Source organism: Mustela nivalis (assembly GCF_964662115.1).
Source record: "Mustela nivalis genome assembly, chromosome: 18".
In the NCBI taxonomy this organism is placed as follows: Eukaryota; Metazoa; Chordata; class Mammalia; order Carnivora; family Mustelidae; genus Mustela; species Mustela nivalis.
The window spans coordinates 58,671,498-58,688,067 of record NC_139037.1 but is presented as its reverse complement, the minus strand read 5'-3'; the positions used below and the strand labels follow the sequence as shown (position 1 = coordinate 58,688,067).

General features: G+C 44.1%; 1 protein-coding gene and 1 long non-coding RNA gene across 5 annotated transcripts; one reads left to right on the top strand and one right to left on the bottom strand.

The window, feature by feature from the left end:
• The first annotated feature begins 1,894 nt into the window (after positions 1 to 1,894).
• On the top strand, positions 1,895 to 13,679 carry ZNF227 (zinc finger protein 227). 4 transcript variants are annotated; one of them, XM_082710737.1, is made up of 7 exons: positions 1,895 to 1,956; positions 2,441 to 2,573; positions 4,831 to 4,903; positions 5,307 to 5,368; positions 7,446 to 7,606; positions 8,341 to 8,460; positions 11,105 to 13,679. In XM_082710737.1, the coding sequence occupies exons 6-7, from the start codon at positions 8,364 to 8,366 to the stop codon at positions 13,225 to 13,227; spliced, it is 2,220 nt and encodes a 739-aa protein (XP_082566863.1). In that variant the 5' UTR covers positions 1,895 to 1,956; positions 2,441 to 2,573; positions 4,831 to 4,903; positions 5,307 to 5,368; positions 7,446 to 7,606; positions 8,341 to 8,363; the 3' UTR covers positions 13,228 to 13,679. The 4 variants fall into 4 exon arrangements, with proteins under 4 accessions (XP_082566863.1, XP_082566860.1, XP_082566862.1 ...); XM_082710734.1 differs by having other exon boundaries at positions 1,897 to 1,956; positions 7,446 to 7,572; XM_082710735.1 differs by having other exon boundaries at positions 1,920 to 2,148; positions 7,446 to 7,572.
• Positions 13,680 to 13,996: 317 nt separating this feature from the next.
• Positions 13,997 to 16,338, bottom strand: LOC309853093. Its single transcript, XR_014305510.1, has 3 exons — positions 16,239 to 16,338; positions 15,680 to 16,155; positions 13,997 to 15,539 (listed from the first exon to the last, which is right to left on the bottom strand). It is a non-coding gene; the product is annotated as an uncharacterized lncRNA (long non-coding RNA).
• Positions 16,339 to 16,570: the final 232 nt, after the last annotated feature.

The window sequence follows — 16,570 nt, the reverse complement described above, 5'->3', positions numbered from 1 at the left end:
TTAGCACTCAGGCTCCGTTTGTCAAATGCCAAAATTTTTTTTTTAAGATTTTATTTATTTATTTGACAGAGAGAGACCACAAGTAAGCAGAGAGGCAGGCAGAGAGAGGAGGAAGCAAGCTCCTGGCTGAGCAGAGAGCCTGGGGGGCTCTCAGCACCCTGGGATCATGACCTGAGCCGAAGGCAGAGGGTTAACCCACCGAGCCACCCAGGTGGCCCTCAAATACCAAATCTTGAAACCTGGCTTTAACGCTTGCTATTTCAGTAACACGGGCAAATTACTTAACCTTCCTCTGCCTCCGGCTCCTGTAAAGTGAAGGAAATAATAGTATTTACATAAAAACAAGTTGTTACAAGAGAATCCCGGAGTCTAAAGTGTTTGGGATAGTCCGTAGCATACACTGAGAACTTCATGAGAGATATGTGTGTAACAGAAGGAATACACGTTTATTATTGACAGTTAGATGGAAACGGAAAGAAGTCTACATTCTTTTCGCTGCCACAGTTAAGAATTACAGGACAGTGATCTCTGTCAGATAAATAAAGAAAAAATCTTAAAAAAAAAAAAAAGAATTACAGGACAGCTAAAGGAAAGGAAAGCAGAGCAAAGTTTTATTAAAGTACAATCCAAGAGAGGAGCAGGCCAATGGATAGAGACAATGCACCCCCCCCCCAAAAACTCCCAGGTGTGGGCTTCTATCATTTTTCCCCTTTGGGGCTGGTGCTGGGGTTGCAACATTTGAGAGAAAGTCCTGGATTATATAATAATTAGCCAACTACACATGTCCTTTTCCAAAATATATTGGAAATGCCTGCACAGGGTAGGAAACTGCATTATTTCTCTTCTGGAGACAGGTCCAATGCGGACAAGAGGCAGCTTTCTGCACAAGTGCAACGAGCACAACAAACCAAACTCTTCCTCTGTCAGGATTTTGTAACCGAAAATGAGTTGCTACAGGATGGACTAGGGTGGTCTCTGGGCGGTCCTTGTTTGGGGCTCTCTTTCAGGACGTCTAAGGTCCATCCTCTTGTCTCTCATGCCTAGCTTCCTGCCCAACACGTTCAGTAAAGAAGAAATGCAAACATATATTATAGTGGAGGTATGGATATTTTGGGGTATTCCCTTCTGCTCCACATCTTTATATCTTTTAAACATCAGTGCTATCATATGTTTGAGCAAATAATTTTTACAGTCACCATTTCATAAAAATCTAATTAGCGGTAATGTATTCATCCCTCAAACTCAGAAGTCTCTCTGAGGAATGAAGACAAAAACCCCGGTTGGGAAACTGATCATACAAGAATGCTGAAGTTTGTCTTTTTACTCTGAGTATGTCTAGCTGTTCCCCAAAGCCAAGTTTTGAATTATTTGTGCCTCTCACAAAAGTTGATGTCTACAATGTATTCTGCCTTCACTGCATTTTGGGGGGCTCTCATTCTTTTTTATGTCTAAAAAGGGTCTGAAACTGCAAAATAAAGGCTATCGTTTTATCCCTTCTTTGTCTAGTAGTATTGGGTACGATTTCTTTAGTGACGGATCACGTGATCTGCTTCTGTTACAAACTTTTTCTTTTAAGCCTCTGTTCAAATATTTGCTAAGTGCGTTTTGTTTGTCAATGGAAAAAACTCAACTTCCCTGGCATCAGAGAACTGCTTTATGTCTGCAAAATGGTAAGCCCGAAAGCGGGTTCTGGAAGTTGAAGTCCTCCAACTACAAGGAGGAGATTCGCTCGGGAGGAAGAAGGCGTGGTTTAAGGGGGCGGACATAGTCCTTCCTCCTCTTGGGGGATATGGGTAATGTAGTCCTCAACTAACAAGGACTTCCCCCGCCCCGCCCTCAAGCGCTTGCTCCTCCCCCGCCTCGGGATTTCTGGGAAGTGTAGTTCCGGGGCGCCGTGTAGTCAGAGACACTTCCGCCCCGGAAAAGCAAGACCGCCACCATCTTTTCGGTCCGGAGGTGAGTCAGCCTTGCACCCTCACGCCCCCTCCGAGTGTTTTCCGCCTGAGCGTGGGACTAGTCGCTACCTAGCCGGCCGTTTTAGGATGGAGAAGTCGCGGCCGCCGGCGGAGGCTGAGCGATTGAGGGCAGAAGTTTGGATTCCCTCGGCTCTCCTCCCCGGCTTACCCAGCAGCGCTGCTACTTCTGTCGGTACAGTACCTGGCGACTTGCTCTCTGCGCTCTCCTTTCCTCCTCCGTCAAGTCGCGACAGCGGGAGTAACTCTCGGGTCGAGCTGTGATTCGCAGGAAACGAGACGCTACGTGTCCGGAGCTTTGAAAGGGGGCGGCACGGGGTAACGGGTTGGCCATTGCTAACAGGAGTTTTCTGCCTGGAAGCCGCGGTGCAGGGAGCGGGGCCCGGGCTCTGGGAGCAATGGCGTGGCCCGGCTGCCAGCCTCCCGGATACCCAGCTCTTCCCGAGCTTTCCACCTGTCTCCTTCAGGAGCCCCGAACCGCCCGCGCCCAGGGATGTCCGCTGCAGTTTATCCGAGGGGCATTCGCCGTCGTGTCGTCCCACCGCGTCCTGCTCTTCGCGTCCCCTGACTTCGGGAAGGGGAGGAAGGACGGACTTCTGGGTGCGTACTAGCGAAAGCTCTTTCTTTCTTCTTCTTCTTTTTTTCTTTAAGATTTTATTTATTTATTTTACAGAGACCATAGGTAGGTAGAGAGGCAGGCAGAGAGAGGGGAGGGAGGGAAGCAGGCTCGCTGCTGAGCAGAGAGCCCGATGCGGGGTTCGATCGTGGGACTCTGGGACCCTGGGACCACGACCCGAGCCGAAGGCAGAGGTTTCAACCCACTGAGCCACCCAGGCGCCCCGCGAAAGTACTTTTTTGATGTGTCCTCTCTGTTTTCCGTTCACGGGTTTCAGTCACTCGGTCAGTGACTTACTTACTAGGGAAATGTTCCAGTGTTTGCTGTATCCACCTGCGGGTGTTCCATCTCCTTGTTGATATGTGTGAATGTGTAGGTGAGTTTTGTTTTTTGTGTTTCATTTTGTTTTTGTTGTTTTTTAAACCATACGCACGTGCATTTATTTTGGGACTTTACGACCCTACACTTTTTGCTCTTCCTTGTTTGCATTTTGGTTTCCTTTTACTTGCTCAGCTGGTTTGGAATAAAAACGGTTGCTTGTCTCAGATACTAAATGTAGCCGCTGTGTATTCTCATTCTGAGAAATACAGAAACGAAATCTGTACTTGATACTTGATGATGGCACCTCACCACCACCACCTTTTTTAAACTGGAGGTCAGGTTATCGGTCTGTATTTTGTTACAACAACCCTCGAAATTGGTCCTATCGTTCTTGGGCTTTTTTTTTTTTTTTTAATTTTTTTTTTTTTCCTAATTTATTTGACAGAGGTCACAAGTAGGCAGAGAGGCAGGCAGAGATTGGGAAGGGTAAGCAGGCTCCCTGCTGAGCAGAGAGCCCCATGTGGGCTCTATCCCAGGACACTGGGATCCTGACCTGAGCTGAAGGCGGAGGCTTAACCCACTGAGCCACCCAGGCGCCCCCCACCCCTTTTTTTAAATAACAAAAATGTTACCAGCATATTTACAAATGTTTTCTTACCATTGCTTCTTTCCAGGTTTGTATAGTTAATGATTGTTCTTCATCCTTGTTCAGCTGAAATGTCTTTTTTTTCCCTCTCTCATGTCAGTAGTCATTTGGTTGAACATAGAATTCAAGTTTGACGATTATTTCCATTCTTCCTTTTGGAGATAGCATTCAATCCTTTGAGGTCTCCATTCTGTTTCCTTGATTCTGTCAATCAAATTGTCATTTTGTTAGGTAAACTGTATTTTCTTTCTGGGGGTTTTAAGGATTTTTGTTGTTTTCAGTTCTTTTTATTTATTCACAGTTTTTAATTCTTTACATTCCTGAGTTTCAGCATGATTTGTTTAGGATGTATTTATTTTTTAAAAAATTGTATAGGTGGGGGAGGGGCAGAGGGAAAAGGAAAGAGAGAATTCCAAGGAGGCTCCCTGCTCAGTGCAGACTTCAAAGAGGGGCTGGGTCTCGCAACCCTGAGATCATGACCTGAGCCAAAATCAAGAGTCTGACCCTTAACTGACTGAGCCACCCAGGCACCCAAGGAGTGTATTTATTTTTATTTGTACTGTTCAGAATTGCTGTATATGAACTCAGCAATTATCTTTTGAAATAGGAGCTCTCTGCCATTTCTTTGGTTCTGTTTTCGTCATACTCCTCCCATTGAACAAATGTTGGAGCCTCTCGCTCTATCTTCTGTGTCTTGATTCTTATTTTGCATCTTTCTTTAATTTTATGCACATGGGATAAAAGGCATTTATCAATAAGCCTTTTTTACTTCACCAGGTAAATTGACTTGAAGTGATGCTTTTTAGAAAGCTAATACCAGTGTGGATAAAATGTTACTAGGTGGGCAAAAACTTGTAAGTAAGAAGAAATAAATTTATTTATTTATTTATTTTTAGTTAGACAAGTAAGAAAATTTTTTTTAAGGTTTTGTTATCCATTTGACAGATCACAAGTAGGCAGAGAGGCAGGCAGAGAGAGAGGGGGAAGCAGAAGCAGGCTCCCTGCTGAGCAGAGAACCTGATGCAGGGCTCGATCCCAGGACCCTGGGATCATGACCTGAGCTAAAGGCAGAGGCTTTAACCCACTGAGCCACCCAGGTGCCCTGTAAGAAAAAATTTTAAGTGGGAATTAGGATTTTCAGAGAATAAAGGTGACTTTCATAGGAGAGCATTAGTGTATGAAGTCCAGATACCTTCCAGGTCTTTTTTGCTTTTGTTGGAAAAGACATGTGCAGTTAAAGTTTATGATGCAAAGTATCGTCTGCTTTTTTGCAGCTGCAAGAAAAAGGGCCTCCTGGTTCTTTGAATTTTCCATCTGCTCGTTTAGTCTGTGGAACAACCTTCTGAGGTGAGTTAAGATACACAGCTCTTATCTTCATGTGCAGATGATCACAGTGAGGCATGGGGGTTTTTCTTTAACAACCCTAACATTATGTGGATGGTGAGAATTATTTTGAGGATTTAAACCTAGGCCATTGACTTTAGAACCCATTTTTTTTTTTTTTTTTTTTTAAACTAAATGTTAACAGCACCCTTCATTTCCTACATCCTCAGGATGTCATTCTTCTAGTAGGAATACTGCATTTGGTTGTCCCGGTCACTGCCCAGTGGCCCATGGCTGACAGACTTCGGGGTTGGAGTCTGCTCCATGCTCTGCTCACTGTGCTGTCTGTAGCCTCTGCAGCCTGGAAGTAGGAGAGCTGTCATTTAATTTCTGGCCTGCATCTCATGGCTTCTTTGTCCTTCCCCAGTTATGTCTTCTCAGGACTCTGACCTTCCCCAGAAAGAGCAGGAGAAAATGAGCAAGTTTCAGGTAAGGAATTCTTTTCTGTTTCCTTAGATGTGATTTCATTTCTCACAGATTAGGCTCATCTTTCTCCTCTTTGGAAAAGTTAATGGAAAACCGCAGATTTTGAGTGCGGGTGGTATGCCAGGCTATGTGTGCGCGTGTGTGTTTAGTACTTATCTTTATTGTTTCACAAGACAGTTTTTGGAAAAATAATAAAAATTTGAAATAGACCAAAAGAATTTACAGTACTACCTTGTTCATTGGCCAACTCTTTGTACTTTACCTTATGCCTTTTTTACTTGCATTTGTAATTTTATATTTGTAGTATTGGAAGTGATGGGATACATAGTTGATCCTCAAATAATGCAAGGTTTAGAGACCCTGACCTCCTTGAAAATCCACATGGAACTTTTGACTTCCCAGAAGCTTAGCTCTTAGCTTACTGCTGATCAGAAGCCTTACCAATAACATCAACAATTGATTAACACATATTTTATATGTTTTCTGTATCGTATATTGTATCTTACAGTAAAGTAAATGAGAAAAAGAAAATATTATCAGGAAAATTGTAAGAGAGGATCCATTTTTAGTGCTGTAAAAAGATATGCATGTAAGGTGGACCCATGCAGCTCAAACCCTTCTTGTTAAAGAGTCACCTGTACTTAGATACATTAGAGAAAGGCTTAATAACTCTTTTATTAAGGTTAGTAAGATAAGGGGTGCCTGGGTAGCTCAGTGGGTTAAGCCACTGCCTTCGTTCAGGTCATGATCTCAGGATCCTGGGATCGAGTCCCGCATCAGGCTCCCTGCTTAGCAGGGAGCCTGCTTCCTCCTCTCTCTCTGCCTGCTTCTCTGTCTACTTGTGCTCTCTTTCTCTCTCTGTGTGTCAAATAAATAAATAAAAATCTTTAAAAAAAAAAAAGATTAGTAAGATAAGGAAAAACCAAGTTGGAATAGGAGTGAAAAAAATGGAGTGTCAAGGCAAATTTATGACAAAAGTAATGATTGTTAATAAGTAAATATGTGCAAATGTTAATAAAAGCTTTCTAATTATTTCACTTAGATTGTCCTATTTGGTCAGAGTCTAGAGATTCAGGAACACTTGTACTCTCTTGCATGAAAGGTGAATTGGGAAAACCTCCTGGGAGGGAAATCTGCCACTGTGCTTTGAAAATTTTGAAAGTTTTGAAAGTTTATTCTGTGGCTTTGTAGTTGCTACTTTTAGCTAAGGTCTCAGTAAAAGGATCTCTGCAGCACTGATTAAAATTAAAAATCTGGGGCCATCTGTTGGCTCAGTTGGTTAAGCAACTGCCTTCGGCTCAAGTCATGATCCCAGGGTCCTGGGATAAAGCCCTGAATCAGGCTCCCTGCTCTGCAGGGAGTCTGCTTCTCCCATTCCCTCTCTTTCTCCTTTTCCCCTTGCTTGTGCATTCTCTCTCTCTCTCTCTCTTTCTCTTGCTGTCTCTCAAATAAATAAAATCTGAAAAAAAAAATTGAAGATCTGTAACTATATGTGATTTGGATGATGGAAGATATATCATCAGTTCTAAGGGAAGTTAAACTCTGTGGTCATAAAATGGAATGAGACACTGATGATCGTAATTATTCAAGTTTATTGAGCAGTTAGCTACATGCTAGGCACCATTTTACGTGCTTTACAAATACTCATCTAATGTTTTCAAACAATTTGTGGTACAGACATCATTAAAGAGAAGTGGAAATGGAGATAGTGGGAAGTAAGGAATTTCCCCAAGGCCCTAGAATTAAAACTGTGAAATTTGAGCTTAGTGCTTTCACCAGCCGTGAATGCTGCAGGTAGATGCAGCACGTACGTTGAAAACACGGAAAAGCTGTGTGCTTGTCCTGGGAGGGCTGCCCAAGGCCTGTGAACACTGCTGACATCGAGACAGAACCCAAGCCTTGTGGGGTGCTTGGGAGGGGACAGTGAGGGGGGACACTCTGGGACTAAAATCTGCCTGGGCACCCTCCAAAGTGGCAGCCGTTTTTTTTTGGGGGGGGGGGGTAATCCTCTATCCTCCTCTGTGCTGCCCCTTTTCCAGTGGCGCTTGTGGGATTAAGGTTGTGTGCGTTTCATGTGTAGGAGGCGGTGACGTTCAAGGACGTGGCGGTGGTCTTCACTGTGGAGGAGCTGGGGCTGCTGGATTCCACCCAGAGGAAGCTGTACCGAGATGTGATGCTGGAGAACTTCAAGAACCTGGTCTCAGTGGGTGAGGACAGTCGCCCCATGACACCCCCTTGAGAGTCAGTGTCCTTAGTTGTTCAAAGCTTTGGACCTTTTGAATTAATTCCCTGACCCTAAAGACTCAGGTTTTTCTAATCCGTAGGACTACAGGCATAGGTTTTCCTTGTTTTTCTGCTCAGGTAAAATTCTGTCCAGGGGCTATTTTGCCCCGAGGTGACATTTCATCGGGGAGGGGCTCCACTGGCCACTGATGTTGCTAAACCTCCTGTAGTGTACAGTTCAACCTCCAGGGCAAAGCATTAGCCAGTCCAGAATGTCAGCGGTGCCTCAGTTGAGAAACCCTGAGTCAATTAATTACAAATGGGAAACATAAATATAAATTGGCTTTTACACTGTGTCTTGCAAATGCTTTTTCAAATTGTGGTTGTAATCCATTGGTGGGTCATGGCATTAATTTAGTACCCTGTGCTGGCACTTTTTTTTTTTTCAATAAAATAGAATAAGGATAGAAACTAAAAGAGTTCCTTATCAAGACCTCACACTGCAGCAGAAACTGACCATTTGCGGTGAGTGGTGTGAGTGTCGGAAGTAGGCTGAGAACAGACATTGGCTGAATCTAATTTTATCTCTATCTAGACATGAACTAAGTCATGGCCTAAATTTACCTATTACAGTTCATGATCAGGAGAGTTCCGGAAATATCACTTTAAAGGTTCTGAGGGTTGTAGAACTTGGACAGAAATACATTTTAGCCATGTGTGTATCTTAGAGGTGTATATCTGCCCTTTCACAGGACATCTTCCCTTCAAGCCAGAGATGGTTTCTCAGTTGGAAGCAGAAGAAGAGCTTTGGATGATGGAAGGGGAACCCCAAAAAAGTGTGACCAGTGAGGACCACATGGCTGTTCCTTCAGGTACCAGCTAATCTGCATCTCACCACATCCGTGCTTACCGCACTTTCATCTGAGCTCTGTCCTCTCTTCTGCACCGGGACAGCAGCCTCCACGTTGGTCTCCCTGCCTTCTCTCTTGCTCTCCTGTCATCTGTTCTCCACATGGTACCAGAGTGATTCCTTAGAAAGCAAGTGAAGTCATGCCATTCCCCTGCTGAAAAACCCTCCAAAGACTTCCTGTTTTGCTCAGAGCCCTTGCAGTGGCCTACGAGACCCTCCCTGATCTAGATTCCTCACCAGGTTCTTTTTTGATTAGCCTTGCTTTTACCCTGACTTAGGTCATTCCTGGCTCCCCTGGGGTGTTCTCTCTGCTGCTTCCCGGCCTTGGACCAGCTCAGCTTCCCCTCTGCCTGGGCCGAGTCTGCGGCCACTCCCTTACTAAGGTTTTGCTCGGATTTCATCTGCATCTGCTGGGCCTTCTATGTCTGCCCTTTCAAACCTCATCCTCTCCGTTCTTCAGTTCTTCATCCCCTCACCCTGCCTTATTTTGTGTCTGAGTACGGATCGCCTCCTGACCTCCCAACACATTTTTGTTTACTTGCTCACCATCTGTCTCCCGTTGAAGTAGGAGTTTTGGCAGTTTCATTTGTTGTGTCTACTCAGGGCCTTGGATGGCCTTTCTGCATAGGAGGGGATCCTCACCACTTATTAAATGATTAAATTATTTAAATAGTCACAGTCCTTATAGGAGTGAGCTATGATACCAGCCTTTCTCGGACGGGAAAGAATGCCTGGTTCATGTCCCCAGCCACCGATTTCTTTCCCACCAAGCCTTTCACTGCCTACCACCTCCCCCCACTTTCTCCTGCCCTGTCCCTCTTCATTTTTCACCTCACTTTCCCATCTCCTTTCCTTTCTTTTTATTTATTTATTTATTTATTTATTTATATTTATTTTTTTTTAAGATTTTATTTTATTTATTTGACAGAGAGAAATCACAAGTAGATGGAGAGGCAGGCAGAGAGAGAGAGAGAGGGAAGCAGGCTCCCTGCCGAGCAGAGAGCCTGATGCGGGACTCGATCCCAGGACCCTGAGATCATGACCTGAGCCGAAGGCAGCGGCTTAACCCACTGAGCCACCCAGGCACCCTCAGAATCCTTAATTTTAATGAAATAAATTTTAATGAAATTTAATGAAATCCCCCTTGTCACATACATGAACATATTCACAGGTTCCAGGGATTAGGGCATGGACATCTTTAGGGGCCATTTGATTGTCCCACCACACCTAGAAATGGGTACATATGTATTGAGACTTTTTTAGCTTATAATATTAGATTGTAACTTTACATTTAAGCAAATTAATCATTAAGGACTTGGTGCCGCTGCTCCCCCCACCCCAAACATTTTAAGCCGGTGCTTCCATTCATTTTTAGCCACAATCCTCAGTCATATATTTTACATCTGACCTAGCTTGGGTGTAACATATGTATGTATTTATGTGTGTGTTTGTAGCTGAAACAAGCATTTTGTAGTGTTATCCTTACCGTTTGTGATACGCTTCTCATATTCTGTTTTTCTTTTTAACTATTTGTTCATTTATGGAATTGGTTTGATAGTTCATTAATGCATCCCGACAATTTAAAAAATTGTACTACAGTGGAAATAACATAACGAAGAAAACAAAATGCATGTTTTCTTCATAACTGTTATACTCTAGTGGGTCTAAAAAGACAAGAAAAAGTTAGGAAGTATACAGTTAAGTCAAATAGTATGTGCTGTAGGGAAAAATAAAGCAGGGTAAGCCAAATGCGGAGAATCAAAGGTGTTATGGGAGTGGGAAGGAATTATTTTATATTGGGTGATGAGGAAGGCCTTACCCAACTGGGCACCATTAGAGTGAGGACCTAAAGGGAATGAATAAAAAAACCAAGCCTTTTGACCGTCTAGGAGAGTTTAATTCCCCTCTTCCTCTTCAGGGTGGCCTTTGCAAGTACACTGTGCTTCGCTGCTTTCTTTCTCCCAGGGTCTTTCTCAGTCGTACAAGATTAGTTTTCCCTTTGCCGTTTCTTTCTAGAGCCCTGAATTACTACTATGAATGTTAGTATTCCAACCACTTCCCAAATTTACTCTTGGAAGAGAATTCCTGCCAGGACCTAAATTACTAATTTCTCCCATCCAAGTACTAAATAGGCCCGACCCTGCTTAGCTTCTGAGATCAGACAAGACTAGGTGCGTTCAGGGTGGTCTGGCCGTTTCTGCCTACGAGTTGAACTTTTGTAACCTTATAACCAGGTAGAATCCCTCTTGTGATAAGCCTACTGAGGAAAAGGTGAGGAGAATTTTAATTGATGTTATTATAGGATGGAGTATGGATTGCCTCTGTGGCCTGCAGCCATTTGATTTCAAACTTACAGCTCTCCTACTAAAATAGGAAATTTATGGTCTGAATGGGTCGCATTTATGCTTGGTGGATAAGTCTGTTGACCCCTATTCTTTGCTTCCACTTGCATGGAAGAACATAAAAGGATAAATGATGTTGTACAAACATGACCCTCCCCCTGGTTTATTGAGGCCTTATCCCATGGCATAGATGTGGAATCCTGCCATTTCTCTACCAAAGCATTTGCTTGTCCTCATCTCTCTGAATATTGCTTTTTCTTATAGGCAGCAAGAATCAAAATGAGATGGAGGCCCTTCGAAAAGTTGCACTGAAATACCTTTCCCATGAAGAACTATCTTGCTGGCAAATCTGGAGACAGGTTGCAAGTGATTTAACCAGGTGTCTTCAGAGAAAGCGTTTCCAGTTACCACATGGTGATTCCATTCAGGTTTCTGAACATGAAAATAGTGTTGTGAATCATAAAGGAAATGGCTCCACTTGCACTGCTGATCAAGAGTTGTCAGTTTCGAGAACCCAGGACGTCTGTGGGAACACATCCCTGCGTGAGTCACAGAATCAGAGCGGAGGTCCGCAAGTTCATGGGAAAAATAACCGGTGTATGTGTGAAGCCTTCATGAAGAGATCGCCCGTCAGTGATCTTAGTAACCCTGACACAGAACAGAAACCTTACAAATTCAACACGTGTGGCAAAAGCACGAGTGACGGCTTCATTCCTCATGTAACCCCAGGAGAGGAATTCCGTCCATGTCATGAGTGTGGAAAGGGTGTCGGGTATAGCTTGGCGCTCCCACGTCATCAGAATGTTTGCACGAGAGAGAAATGCTCTAATCAGAGCTCTCATCTGCAGACCCATCAGAGAATTCGCCCAAGAGAGAAACTCAACAAACGTCGTGGATCTGATGCTTGCTTTAGTAAGAGCTCTTTTCATCAACTTAACCATACGGGGGAGAAGGCCTATAGATGTGACAGTTGTGGCAAGGGATTCAGCAGCAGCACAGGCCTTATCATTCATTACAGGACTCACACTGGAGAGAAACCTTATAAATGTGAGGAGTGTGGGAAATGCTTTAGTCAGAGTTCAAACTTTCAGTGCCACCAGAGGGTCCACACTGAAGAAAAACCGTATAAATGTGAAGAGTGTGGTAAGGGCTTTGGTTGGAGTGTTAATCTTCGCGTTCATCAGAGGGTCCACAGGGGTGAGAAACCCTATAAGTGTGAAGAGTGTGGGAAGGGCTTCACTCAGGCTGCACACTACCACATACATCAGAGGGTCCACACTGGGGAGAAGCCTTACAAATGCGATGTCTGCGGTAAGGGCTTCAGCCACAATTCGCCGTTAATATGCCATCGGAGAGTCCACACTGGAGAGAAACCGTACAAATGTGAGGCGTGTGGGAAAGGCTTTACCCGCAATACAGATCTTCACATCCACTTCCGAGTTCACACGGGAGAGAAACCCTACAAGTGTAAGGAATGTGGGAAGGGCTTCAGTCAGGCTTCTAATCTTCAAGTCCATCAGAATGTCCACACGGGGGAGAAACGATTCAAATGTGAAACATGCGGGAAGGGCTTCAGTCAGTCATCAAAGCTTCAGACCCATCAGAGAGTCCACACTGGAGAGAAGCCATACAGATGTGATGTGTGTGGTAAGGACTTCAGTTACAGTTCCAATCTGAAACTGCACCAAGTGATTCACACTGGAGAAAAACCATATAAATGTGAGGAGTGTGGGAAGGGCTTCAGTTGGCGATCAAATCTTCATGCTCATCAGAGAGTCCACTCTGGAGAGAAACCCTATAAATGTGAGGAGTGTGATAAGAGCTTTAGTCAGGCTATAGATTTTCGGGTACATCAGAGAGTCCACACTGGAGAGAAACCCTACAAATGTGGTGTATGTGGTAAGGGCTTCAGTCAGTCCTCTGGTCTTCAGTCCCATCAGAGAGTCCACACTGGGGAGAAGCCATACAAGTGTGACGTCTGTGGAAAGGGTTTTAGGTACAGTTCGCAGTTTATATACCATCAAAGAGGCCACACTGGAGAAAAACCTTATAAGTGTGAGGAGTGTGGGAAAGGCTTTGGAAGGAGCTTGAACCTTCGCCATCATCAGAGGGTCCACACAGGAGAGAAACCCCATAGGTGTGAGGAGTGTGGTAAGGCCTTCAGTCTCCCCTCAAATCTTAGGGTCCATTTGAGTGTCCACATTAGGGAAAAACTGTTTAAATGTCAGGAGTGTGGTAAGGGCTTCAGTCAGAGTTCACGTCTTCAGGCCCATCAGAGAGTCCACACTGGAGAAAAACCCTACAAATGTGACGTCTGTGGTAAGGACTTCAGTCACCGTTCGCGTCTCATGTACCATCAGAAGGTCCACACTGGCAGAAATCGTTAAAAGTGAAGATTGTGTTAATGGCTTTGGTCAGGATGCGTATCGTGCGTTCGGAGAGTCTGTGCTGGTAATAAACTGTCAAGCATTGAGAGTGGAAAGGGATTTCTTCAGATAGAATCTTTCTAACAAATCCACTAAAATGATGACATGGAACCATAATAATAGGAATAGAACTAATATTCAGGGCAGGAATGTCTTGCAGCCCTCTTGGCAAGATCCAAGTGATATAAATGGTCTTTAAGAGTGAATATATGCCTCCCCCCCAAAAAGTGAATATATGCCTAAGAATAAGGCGTGAAAAGGATATTTGCCATATACTAGCTAGTTTGGGAGGGGGTCAGGAAAGTTTTTAGGATAATTTCCCCTTTAACTTACATTTTATACTTATTTACAGTGACTTTTATTTTTACGGAAGCTGTAAAGCTATGAAAAATGAATAAAATTACTGACTAAAATTTCCTGTAACCAAGAACTCATAATATGATTGCTCTGTTTCCTATGGTATATTGGATTAGAATTAAGGAATAGGTCCCCAGTGATGAATCTTCGATCTTCAGCAGTAATTCGTATCTGCTGTAAGTGTATGTAAAAGAATGGTCATTGGGTCATTGTTTATAATAGCAAACATAGAAACCATCAAATGGATTGCCGAAGTATTTTATGATTATTAATCCAGTGGAATGCTATGCAGCCATCAAACGGGAAAAGGTAAATTGTAATTAAGTATGTTGGAAGATGTCCAGCATATATTAATCTGAAAAAATAAAGCACGGGATTTTTATGTGATCTCATTAAAAAAATTGTAGATAAAAAGATATTTAGTTCTAACTAGTTAGTGCTAAATGATGAGATTTTGCTTCACATTTATTTTTATATTTCTTTAAACTTACTGTTTTGAAATAATCTCAAACTTGATCTCACAACCCTGAGATCATGACCTGAACCAAAATCAAGAGTTGGACATTTAACTAACTGAGCCACCTAGGTGCCCCTCTACCACCAATTCTGAATTCAACATCATAATGTTCTTTCTAGCCCTCGCCAATTAGAAATTGCATCTTTGTTCTCCAAGAATTAAAAAAAATTTGGCTCCAGTATCATCCACATATTTACTGGAGAGTGTAAACATGCACCCGACTACAACTTAGGGGTTCTATTCATGGAAAAAGAATGGGGTATTGGGTAACTAGTGCCAGAGGTGATTTGAATGGCATAGTGTTTGCACCATAACTTTTCTCTTTCTCAGGGCATTGACTCTTTAAACCAAGTAAAACCTCATAGGACCATGAAGAAAAGTAAAAGAAAAATCCACAGATGGGCATATCCCAGTGAGAACGCACTGGATAGTGATTCCTTGCTAATGCTAGTGTGGCTAATGTGAAGGAATGGTTCCTTGTGAAGAACTGGTTGGGGAGCACATCCGGCCATTGGCCACCCTGCATTACGTCATCGGCTGTTCACCTCCCATTTTCCCTATACTACTCAGAGTGAGTGTGACAATTCTCAGGCTACCAAGGACCACAGTGCCGCACTGCTTCTTGAGAGAATTGAAAGTATTTTAGGAGAAACTAAAGTTAAAAAGACCAAACTGGAATATTGTTTACAAAACAGTTTATTGTAATTAAAAAGCAGACTCCGGAGCTAGACCTTGGTTCAGCCATTTGCCAGTTGAGTAACTGCAAAAAAGATGCTTAATCTCTCTATTCTTCAATTTGCTTGTGTGTTCAGTGTGGATAATATCTCTTCTGTTGTGAGGGTGGAAACTTGATGCTTGGCATATAGTAAGAGCTATACAGTATTAACTCTTATCTTCAATAGATAAAATTATTACTGTATGTGTTGTTATAAAATTCTAAGCCAGGAAACAGTTGTTGGCCAAGTACAGCCTTTATCTTATTTTTGTATGAGAGCTGGAATTGCACACTTGTAAAGAATTTTAGGGAGGAAAAAAAATTGTAAGGAGAAAGCAAAGAATATGCTACAGATAATGTATATGGGCTGCAAACCCTAAAATATTTATTTTCTGGCCCTTTAAAAAAATTTTGTTTATTTATTTTAGAGAGAGAGAGTGCACACAGGGTGAGGAGAGGAGTTGCAAAGGGAGAGGGAGAGATAGTCCCAAGTGGACTCTGCACTGAGTGTAGAACCTGAGCTGGACTTGATCTCCAGACCCTGAGGTCACGGCCTGGGAAAAAAACCGAGTCAGATGCTTAACCCACTGTACCACCCAGGCGCCCTATAAAATTTTTTTCTTAAAGAAGGAAAGAAGGAAAAGAAACAAAACAAATGGTAATCTCACCAGAGAACACACTGAACTGCGACAATTTGTACATTGAAGGGGGCAAAAAGTGGCAGCCTAGAGTTAGTGCCAACTTGCTGAGGATTCTGGGAAACGTAGTCGGCCAGCGCCCGAAAGTTAGAGCCACTTCCGTCCCCGCGGGGAGGCGCTGTAAGCCCTCGTTCCGCTGGGGCTTCTGGGAAGGGTGGTCCCCGAGCTGCGACAGGTCCACGCATTTGCGCGGTGAGAGTGCGGAGCCGGGGTCCTTGGAAACCTTCTGGGACGTGAGTTAGCGCTGAGCCCCTGCGGCTCCGGCCAGCTCGCCCGGGCGTGGGACCCGCAGGCGCCGCCTTTCGCTCTCAGGGATTAGAAGCGGCGGGGGGCGGGCGTCGCGACCGCCGTTTCCTTGGCCTTCCCCACCTCTGCGTGCGCTGCAGCCTTCTAGCGACACGTTCGTAGACTTGCTTACTTTCTCCGTTTCTCCTTCGTTGAGTGGGATTAAGGATCGTTCCTCCATCGGGGGTGTGTAGTGAGGTTTACGAGAGTTAAATAGATGGAAGATGCTTGGAAGCGGTCCCGGCGCGAGAACGGTGGCCGGTTGTCACCCATCTGCGTTTTCTGGGCGAGAAGCCAGCCCCTGAAAACAGTGAGCCCTGCGGGAAGCAGGGCTGTTTAGGATTCCTCAAGACTCCCCGCGACCGCACCCTTCCTTTTTTAAAAGAAAGATTGGTCTCACCCCAGTTGGCGCCTGCGATGGTCTACCGTGATTTGTTCTGGACCACGGGGGGATAAATTGTTGTATCTCCTTTCCCTTCTCCGCCCCAGAGTTCCCAGAGTGTGCCCCTGCCTACTGGTAACAGTGTCCCACCCTGAGAAAATTTAACATGCTGTGCCTTTAAAAAATATATATATATATATTTATTTATGTGTGAGAGAGAGGAAGCTTGAGGGGTGGGGAGGGCAGACGGAGAGGGCGAAGACTCGGAGCTGAGCAGGGAGCCCCATGAGGGGCTGGATCCCAGGAACCTGAGATGACCTGAGGGGAAGGCAGATGCTTAACCGCCTGAG

Coding starts and splice junctions, on each gene's coding strand:
- ZNF227 (XM_082710734.1), top strand. CDS start 5,309: ATGTCTTCTCAGGACTCTGACCTTCCCCAGAAAGAGCAGGAGAAAATG. Junction 5,369..7,445: donor AGAAAATGAGCAAGTTTCAG/GTAAGGAATTCT, acceptor TTTCATGTGTAG/GAGGCGGTGACGTTCAAGGA. Junction 7,573..8,340: donor CAAGAACCTGGTCTCAGTGG/GTGAGGACAGTC, acceptor GCCCTTTCACAG/GACATCTTCCCTTCAAGCCA.